The sequence below is a fragment of the Apodemus sylvaticus genome, chromosome 3 (assembly GCF_947179515.1).
Source record: "Apodemus sylvaticus chromosome 3, mApoSyl1.1, whole genome shotgun sequence".
Taxonomy (NCBI): domain Eukaryota; kingdom Metazoa; phylum Chordata; class Mammalia; order Rodentia; family Muridae; genus Apodemus; species Apodemus sylvaticus.
The window spans coordinates 147,410,880-147,420,869 of NC_067474.1; the positions used below are offsets into that span (position 1 = coordinate 147,410,880).

Sequence of the window (9,990 nt, forward strand, 5' to 3'; positions counted from 1 at the left end):
GTCCCACCTGCAAGCACATGTCGCCTGCCTCCCAGCCCCCGCTGCAGCCCTCCAGAGGTATTCCAGACCTTCATCTTCCTGCTCCTCAGTCAACGCAGCCTCTGCCCACTGAAAACCTCACATCCTCTGTCACTGGGACTAAGCTAGAATCAAGCCCTAGCTCCTCAGCATGAAACCCAAGGCCACCGTCTCCAACCACCCAGCGCCAGAATTAAAAAAAAAGTGCGTTCAGGTCTAGAGAGACAGCTCAGCGGTTAAGAGCACTGACTACTCTTCTAGAGGTTCTGAGTTCAAATCCCAGCCACCACATGGTGGCTCACAACCATCTGTAATGGGACCTTTTGGTGTGTCTGAAGACAGCTACAGTGTACTCATACATAAAATAAAAATAAATCTTAAAAATAAAATAAAAATTAAAAATGTGAGTTCAAGTTTTGGTCTCTACTATTTGCATGACCCCAAGGAGGGCATTATACGACTCATGGCTCAGACTTCTCGCCTGTAAAATGGGACTAAACGGGCAGCAGCCTAACGTCAAAGAAAGCAAGCCCTAAGGACACAGCTGGCATGTGACTGTCCCATAAAGAGTAGCCACCAGAGCCATTACCATTGTCACCCCTACCCAGTTCCTATCTTTTTATTAACTCATACAGAATCATTTGTCTTCTGGACTGTTAAAGTAGTTAGTTAGACAACATTTTCCACAAGAATGTCTGTCCAAGTGGCCATGAAGACTCACACCACAAGGCACTCTGGATAAAAGTGATGAATTTTGACATTTCCATCCTCCTGAAAGTATTTCAGGGCAGCCAAAAATAACCTTTCTCAAGCTTTAAACACATGGACTGCTAGACCTGCGCAATGGCTCACCAGTTTAAGGTGCTTGCCACCAAGCCGGAAGACCCAAGTTTGACCCCCTGGAAAGCACAAAAGGGTGGAAAGAGAGAACTGACTCCACGAAGTTATCCTACGACACCCCCCGGCCACACACACACCCCCGCACATGCACACGAGTGCCCACGTGCGCACATCATGTGTAAATACACACAAAATCGCTTCACGATTTGTGTGCCATCCTTGCCCAGAGACCATGCTAATCTTCCCTGTGTCACTCCAGCTTTAGCAAGCTCTAGAGGGTGCTCTTTGCGGCTTCCGCTGAGTTGAGACCCCCAATAGACCCGTTTCCGATGACTGAGCATTTACATGGTGGCCCTTCTGCTCCTCTCCTGGGTCTCCGCTCAAACTCTGCCTCCTCTGCCCACCCAGCCCGGGTCTTCCCTCTCTCCTTCGCAGCCAGGGCATTGAGCACACACCGAAACACGGGAGGGGGCGTGACTTGCGTCCTTCATCAGCTCCTTAGTATCGAGCCAGGGTTCAACACACATTTTGTTGAATAAAAGGTAAACGGTGAACCCAGCAAAGACAGCTAGGGAGCCAGAGTGGGTTCTTGTTATCCTGTTTTTCAGCTGAGGCTCAGCCAACGGGCTCTCCACCGCTAGCACGTGGCAGCCATGGGTCCAAGACTCAAAAGTCATGCGTTTGCAGGCCTAAATCCCTGCCGAAGGAGAGAAGGCACAGCAAGAGGTGTCCCGTTGTTTTTAGCATAATTAGGGGTCCTCCGCCACCAAGCCTTCTTTGGCTGGGATCCTAGCCTATGAACCCATCTCTCAGGATCTCTAGAGAAGTGATCCATCCTCAACAGAGGACTGGAGGGGCAAACAGGACGGCAGAGATCATCTGCCCTTTTGGTCTGACACTTGGGACATCAGGAGGAACACAGCTGTGTAATCACAAAGCCACCGCCACTAGTGGCTCTGAGAGAGAGCTCTCACATCACATCACATCACATCACATTTCTGCGTCTCGGTTTCTTCCTCCATGTCTACCGTGTCAGCAGCTGTACCCAGGAGACTAAAGGAAGTCCTTGTCTGAAAAACTGAAGGGGTGCTGGAGAGGTGACTCAATGGTAAAAAGCACTTGTTGCTCTTCCAGAGGACTTATGAGTTCAAATCCTGGTACCCATGTGGAGCAGTTCACAACTGCCTGTAACTGAAGCTGGGGCGGCAGAGGTGGAGGGGTGGGGAGCGTTGCGGGGCAGCAGGGGGGTGGGGGGGTAGGGAAGGTGGGGGGGTATCCAGTGCCCTCTTCTGGCCCCTGGGGAAACTGACTTTTAAAAAAGCCTTGGGGAGCCGGGCGGTGGGGGCGCATGCCTGTAATCCCAGCACTCTGGGAGGCAGAGGCAGGTGGATTTCTGAGTTCGAGGCCAGCCTGCTCTACAGAGTGAGTTCCAGGACAGCCAGGGCTATACAGAAAGACCCTGTCTTGAAAAAAACAAATCCAAAAAAACCAAAAAAAAAAAAAAAAAGCCTTGGGGAGCCGGTCGGTGGTGGCGCACGCCTGTAATCCCAGCACTCTGGGAGGCAGAGGCAGGCAGATTTCTGAGTTTGAGGCCAGCGTGGTCTACAGAGTGAGTTCCAGGACAGCCAGAGTTATACAGAGAAACTCTGTCTCAAAGAAAAAAGAAAGGCCTAGAGGGAGGTTTAACTCAAAGGTAGAGTTCCTGCATAGCACAAATAAGGCCCTGGATGAATGGAAGGAGAGGACGGGAAGGAAGGGGAGCGACATAAGACCAAACCCTGGGACAGGGAGAAAAGCCTGGGATGGGGTTGGCTCGCCCTCTGGACTCTTGGAGCACAGCTCATGAGGACAGACACCTGCTCAGAACCCCTAGAGCCCTGCGCTCCTTCCAGTAGTCAGAGTCGAGTCCTAACAGACATGCTTCTTCCCACCTAAGGGTCCAGAGCAGCTTCTGGAGAGCTGGGAGCTCAACAGATGGAGAAAGACAGCACGTGCCCGCGGGCAGGAAGCAGCCCCAGGAGCTGGGTTCTGAGCCCGGCCCTGGCAGCCCCGCGCACGGATGAGCCTGGGAGCCAAGTGCCAGGACACTGCTAGCCTCAGCCAAGGCTGGACAAGGGCCCTGCGGCCCGAGGAGAGTGTGCCAACATCCGGAGCTGCTCTCTGCCTACCTGCCACCTGTGCCAGTTTAAGCCCACCCCACGCTCATCTCCTAGGCTCTCTCCCTTGGAGGGAAACAGCGATAGCACTGAGTTCTAATCCAGATTGTAATGTGCACGCCAGCATCCCTGAATTCTGCCGTCCCATTTGAAAATGGGGGGAGGAGGGGGTCATAATTTCTAACTTGCCAAGTTGTGAAAATTAAAGTAACATCAATAAATAGCAGATAGTGAAACCCTGGCAGGACAGGAGCTGGAGACTAGGCTTTGCTGTTTTCAGCAAAACCAAGAAAAGCCCAGGTAGCATCCTCACCCCTGCGCTCAATTGGTTCATTCCACCTGGGCCCCGCCTGCCAGCAGCCCATTTCTGGTGACAGCAATGAGAAGACAGGGCAATTCAGATCCCAGACCTCTTCTGCCAAATGCCCTTGCCAGCCCCTTACCTGCCTCCTTCCTGGCCAGAAGCTGCCCACAATGGCGCCAGTACCTGCAGGCCAGGCACTGTATCACTTACATGGCTTCTGCACGAAGAACAGCAAGGCCCTGTTCTCAAGTAAGCATGCACACCCTCACAGCCCCATGGCTCCTGTTACCCAAACAATAACACCCAATCCACAGGCACCTCCGTGGCTCGGGGGAGGGGACACAGGCAGCAGGACCCAGGGTGCTTCTCAGGCCCAGGAAGTAGAGCTAGAAGCTCATCTGTGGCACTGGAAAGAGAGGCCCAGACAGCTTGAAGGTGGACTAAGTAAGGGCTACACAGCATTTCTGAAGAGGGGCTCAATGAAAAACTCTTCTCCCCCGTTCCAGGAAATCTGACAGTCTCCGCTCCCAGAATTCAGGTGCAACAGTATTCAAACTAAGATGTTTCCGGTTTAACCTGGCCCCTATGAGGCTGCCTCTGGCCTCAGGATTTCCCAAAGGGAAGCAGGAAGTACTGCCCTGGAGGAGGCTAACACTCCTAGATCTCTCCCCTCCCCGCTAGTGTTAACACTGGGAATCTTTAGGCTAAGTCCCTCCCTAACCTTACCCAGCTCATCTCTACCTGCCTCTGGAGGCCCAGGTGGCAGGGGCGTGCCCAGGCAAAGGAGTACACCTCTGAGCCTTCCCTCAGGCCTCGTGCCCCGGTCCTGAGGTGGGGGGGGGGGAGCAGGGGCAGGAAACAGGGGCTGCATAGGCCAATGTTCCTCACCTAGGAGGGTGAGTCAGCCGGTGAACCTCTGAGCGGCTGTGTAGGGCCTGTAAAAACCCGATGGCAAGGATCCCAGAACAATTTACTCCAAATTGCGCCTTCAGGTTGGTTACCTAATCCAGCCGCGCCCACCCTCCAATAGCCAGTGTAGGCCATCCCTTTAAAGGGGCAGCTTGCCCCAGGTGCCTGAAGACTTGGGGACCACACTGTGGATCCCCTCTACCTGTGGTCTTGAGAGGCAGGGTTCACAGTGACTGACCTGAGGTCCCAACCATAGGTAAAGTGGTTCAAGCCAGAAGAAAAATCATCTAGGTTCTGGGATCAAGTGAGGTCTCCTGTCTCCTGTACCCCATAAGAGCTCCAGCGAAGGCAGAGTTTCAACTGCCTCCTCAGCACCAGAGCAGGGGAAAGTTTTAAAGTTGCTGGTTCAGAACTTGACCTTGATCCCAGGGTGACAGGACACCACAGAAGTGGCCTCCTACATGCTCAGGGTTGGACCACAAAGCCCTCGAGAAAGGGCAGGAGTTGCTTCTGTGAAAGGCTAGGTGGCAGAAGCCACACTGCCCAAGGGCTGAGCCTTTTCTACAGGAAAGGAAGGAAGGAGAGAGGAAGACGGAGGCAGAGTCTCTTCCACAGAGACAATCTTCACAAGGTCTACGGGCTTTCCCCACTCTTCAGCATAACCTGAAGTAGGAAGACCCGGTGTCATTACCTTTAGGGCAAAGGAAAGCGAATCGTCACCCGTTCCATAATGGCCAGGGGTCCAGAAGGGCTACCTTCCTAAGGTCAGAGGTGGAGGAATGAAGAGAGGTCTTGGGGAGAGGGAACGGTGGGAAACTGGATTCCCATGATCCTTGTCTCTAGTAGAAGCCCAGACGTCTGACCCAAGCCTTTCCTTTCTGCACTGATTGGGGTAACTCCCACCAGCTACCAAAAGATGATAAGCGGGATGGGTCCTAGGGGTCAGATCTCAACACCCCGTGGGGTTGCCTCTCCTGGCTACCGCAGGGAGGTACTGAGCGCTCAGCAGAACCATCCGCTGCACACGCACGCCCGGAGCACAAGGGGGTGGAGCCGGACAGTGGGCTAGAGACCGGAGGGCACTCACGTCCCCGCGGGACTGCAGAGACGCCGCGGGCCGCCCCCGCCCCGCCCCGCCCCGGTGCGGATCCGGGCTGGCCGGCCGGCCGCCGCCGCCTGTCCCCCGCCCCTCTCACTCACCTCCGGGTCCAGCGGCACCAGCTCCATGAGCGGCCAGGGCTCCTTGAGCTGGGCGAGCGGCATCGCGCCGCCGCCGGACCGCCCTCGCTCCTCCCGGCGGCCCCGGGCTGCGCCGCCTCTGGGCCCCGGGGTCCCTGCTGTTGCACTGAGACCCCCGCACGCCCCCGAGCCCCTCGCGCTCTGGCTGGGCCGTCCGCCGCCGCCGCGGCACTCGCACTTCGGGTCCCTCCGTCACCCGGCGCCGCCGCGCCCATTGGCTACCTGCGCGGGGGCGGGGCCTGAGTAGGCCCGCCCAGTCCCCCCTCACGGCGCGGCATTCCCGGCGCGGACCCCTGCCCCCAACGCGCGGGGAGTCAGCCTCCCCTTCAACGGAGACCCTAGCCCACTGTCGGCCCTGCCCACCGGAGGCTCTGCGGGTTCCGTCTTCCCAGGCTGTGTGTCGCTTTGTAGACCTCGCTCGGGCCTCCGTTGTCCTGTCCTAGCAGCCTTTGGGATGTTAACCCAGATGTGCCTTCTCCCTCCAGGGGGAGCGGCTGCCACCCCACATTTACATGGGACGTCCTGGGCCTGATCCCGACTGAGGCGTGGAAGGAGCCTGGGCCGTGTGCCCTCTGGCTCTCAGCTGGCCAAGCCCTAGGATCGCCCCCTTCCGAAAGCTTCTGCACATCACGGGAGCCCACACTTTGGGGTCTCCATGTGATCCCCGTATCCCAAGCCAGCCAGCGCCAGGACCCACAGCGCCCCCAGGGTGATTTCCTAATACGCATTTTTCTCCCTCCTTAGTCTGAGGGACTATCACTTGAGGGCGCTGGTTTCAGGCCAGGTCCCGCGCCTCTTCCGCGGCAGACCAGATTGTGGTCTGATTTGAGCATGAGACCTCCCTGTGAAGAAGGCAAAGTCCAGTTCTGGTGGAATCAGGATTCTCTCTGGGAAAATTTGGCCTGCACTTAAGGAGATTTTAGGCCCCAGGTGTCGTGAGACTTACTCTCAGGTGAGAGACAAGCTGGCTAGTTGATTGAAAGCCTCCAGCGAGCCAGGCTCCATTAATAAGGAATTTCTTTTTTGTTATGTTTGCTTGGTTGGTTATGGGTACGGAACCCAGGCTTTGTAGGCCTAGTCGTGCTTAGTACCCTGGCACTATACCTCCGGGCAGCTCGTGATTTTCTTGAGACCCCACCCCCTCCTAGTAGACACTCTAGGCATTTAATCTGAAGTCACACAGCAGGTCGGGAGCACCCTGGTGTTTAAAAGAATGTGGGGTGGGTCTGTGAGAAGGCTCAATGGGCTTGCCTGCCTTACTGAAACCCTGAGTAGGACTCCCAGGCCCCAGGTGGTGGAAGAGAACCCACTCTCATAAATTGTCCTTTGACCTCCAGAAACGTACACTGGGACAACCTTCCCCAATAAAGAAATTTAATTGCAATACGTTTTTAAGTGGAGAGAAGTGGAGCATGCCTTTAATCCTAGCAATAGGGAGGCAGAGGCAGGAGGATCCCTGTGTTCAGGGCCAGCTTGGTCTACTTAGCAGGTTCTAGACCAGCCGGGGCTACATAGTGAGAACCTGTATCAAAACAAAACAAAACAAACCCCCAGACCCAAAAAACCCAACTAAATAAATAAACAGAAATAAATTTAATCCAGGAGATTTAGGCTAGATGATTATGATTCTGAGGCCAGCGTGGACTGTATAATGGAGATGATGTCTAAAAATCAAAAAATTAAATTAAATCAAAAAAGAAATAAAAACAGATACTAGTTTCCCAACAAGCATTTGTAATCTCGCTGCTGAGGCTGCTGAGACGGGCTCTCATTGGTCGGTCAGGCTGCCAAGTAGGTGACTTCCAGGTTAAAGAGAGACTCACACAATCAAAAGATAAAGATATAGGTTGTCAACCTGTAGCCTACAGATACACGGGCACACACATGCACATATAGCACATACACATGCACATATGTATGCAGACACATGTGCACAGACACATGCATATATAGCATACACGTTCATGTGAACATATGCATACATGCACAGGCACAAATACGTGCACACAGACACATGCACATGTGTGCATACACATGCATATGGACACACACATACACAATGAAGTAGGCACTGATTTCTCCCAGATCTACATGTCCCCTCATCCCATGTCTTCCCTTAGTGGAATCATTGGTGACTTGAACTGCACTTTGAGTAGATGGGACTTTGGAATCCAAAAAAAACCCATAGATTTTTATCCCAAATCTGCCCTCTCTTTAAGCACTGGACAACTCCTGTCTTTAAGTTCAGCTTCTTTATTTGAAAATTGGGAATTATAACTCCAATCTTTTAGGTCTGCGGTTAGGACTAAAGTCATTGTAACCCTATATATATTATTTATAGTTATGAATGGCACACCAGGCCCTCTCAGCATGGTGCCACAAGCCTGCAATTCCAACTTTCAGGAGGCTAAGGCCTCCTCTTGAGCTTGGAGTAGATCATCCTGGATTATACAGAGAGACTATATCTCAGAAAAAATCAATCTAAATACAGCCAGATGTGATGATATATGCCTATAATTGCAGCTCTTGGGAGATAGAAGGCAGGAGGATCTGGAATTCAAGAGAATCCCCAGCTTCTTATTGAGTTCTAGGCTAGCCTGTACTACAGAAGACCCCATCTCAAAACACCTGGCAAGATCACTCACCCAGTAAAGGGTCCTGCCGCCAAGCATGAAGATGTGAGTTTGAGTTTCAGGATCCACAGAGTAGAGGAAGAAAACTAACTCCCCAAATCGTTCTCTGACTTCCACTTGTGCCTTGTGCACTTAAAGGCACACACAGAAATAAATTAAAATGTTAAAAAAAAAAAATCCCTCCTTGGGCTGGAGAGATGGCTCAGCAGTTAAGAGCACGCACTGACTGCTCTTCCAGAGGTCCTGAGTTCAAATCCCAGCAACCACATGGTGGCTCACAACCATCTGTAATGGGGATCTGATGCCCTCTTCTGGTGTGTCTGAAGACAGCAACAATGTACTCACATGAAATAAATAAATCTTTTTTATTATTTAAGATTATTAAGATTATTAAATTATTTTATTATTTAATATTATTAAGATTATTTAAAAATCTCTTCTTTAATTTCAGCTCTCTGAAGACAGTAGGCAGACAGAGTCTAGTTAGTGAGTTCAAGTCCAACCTAGTCTATATAGTGAGTTCCAAGACTGCCAGGGCACCACAGTGAAATTTGTCTCAGCAAATGAATGAATGAATGAATGAATGAGGTTGGAGAGATGGCACCATGGATAAAGCAGCAGTGTCTGGGTGAGGGTGGGAGCTAAGATCTCCAGAGCCCATGAAGCAGCCAGGCAGTCCTGACTGCCTCTTGCCATCCTAACATTGGAGGATTCCCAGGGCAAAGTGGCCACTCAGACTAGCTGTAATTGGCAAGTTCCAGGTTCAGTGAGAGACCCTACCTTGATAAAGTGGGCATGCGTGTGTGCGGACACACACACACATACACACACACACACACATTTGTGTGAGCACACACATACACTGTATACACACAAACAATAAATAAACACAGCTATCGCTGACACAGCACTGACATGTTCTGTTCTAAGCATCCTTCCTGTATCTGTACTGTGGTCATGTCATCCCGATGACACAGGGGCTATTCTACTCGATGCACTAGAGGAGGTCACGGGGGACAGCTTGGTGCCAGATGGCAGCAATTATGAACATCAAGGTTCAAGTCAACCGCTTGGGACCAGTTTGTGACTTGCCAGCCCTGATTGCCCAGGGCTACAATTCGAATACTATGGCCACACACTTGATTAAATTATTACCTGTCATTTATCTGCCTCCCAAATTGAACTGGGAATCCTGGATTTTGATTTGCTCAATCTGGTCATCCTCCTCAGGGCTCAGAAGAAATTGCACACAGGTGACAAATGTCAAACAGATTTAAGTTTGACATTTGAGGGAGACACACTGAGGGCCACAGCATTGCTGGCAGAGAACTGGACTGCATTAAAGGAAGGGAGGTGGCAATGGTTTTATCTTTAGACTTTCTCTTCCTTCCCTGTCTCAGGACGCTTCCTCTCTAGAGCAGTGTCTTACATAGGGGCTGAGTCAGCGATTACATTTTCAACTTAAAATTCATCTGGTCTACATAGTGAGTTCAAGGCCAGCCAGAGCTACTCAGTGAGATCCTGTCTCAAAAAACAAAACAAAACAAAACAGCAATGGGTAGCAATCAGAGGACAACTGTTGGGAGTCGGTTTTCTCCTTCTAAGATGTGGATCATGGAGACCTATTCGGGTCTTCATTCAGCCTTGGCAGCAAGCACCGTTAGCCACGGAGCCATCTCATCAGCCCATACTTTGAACAGATAAAGATTTGTTTCTTTGTGTTTTATGTGCCTGAGTCTTGCTGTTGGCTGGGCTGCAAACAGAAGGACTTTTCGACCAGGCCAGCGGCCTGGAAGAAGCAAAAACCAGCTGAAACCAGCTGAACTGCTGGGAAGAGATTTAGACCAACAGAGACTCCTGGAGGGCCTCTCTTACCTGTTAAGTGGCCTGC

At 51.9% G+C, this 9,990-nt stretch overlaps 1 protein-coding gene and 1 non-coding gene across 2 annotated transcripts in view; both read right to left on the minus strand.

Annotated features, from left to right (window-relative positions):
- Nucleotides 1–5,629, minus strand: part of Rps6ka1 (ribosomal protein S6 kinase A1) — a 35,840-nt gene extending 30,211 nt beyond the window's left edge. The window contains exon 1 of the mRNA XM_052177663.1: nucleotides 5,428–5,629. Coding sequence (XP_052033623.1) covers nucleotides 5,428–5,490 — 63 coding nt within the window. The 5' untranslated portion in view covers nucleotides 5,491–5,629. The remainder of the gene's footprint in view (nucleotides 1–5,427) is intronic.
- LOC127681858 (U6 spliceosomal RNA) lies at nucleotides 1,039–1,141 on the minus strand. The gene has a single exon (XR_007977211.1). It is a non-coding gene; the product is annotated as a U6 spliceosomal RNA (small nuclear RNA).
- Nucleotides 5,630–9,990: the final 4,361 nt, after the last annotated feature.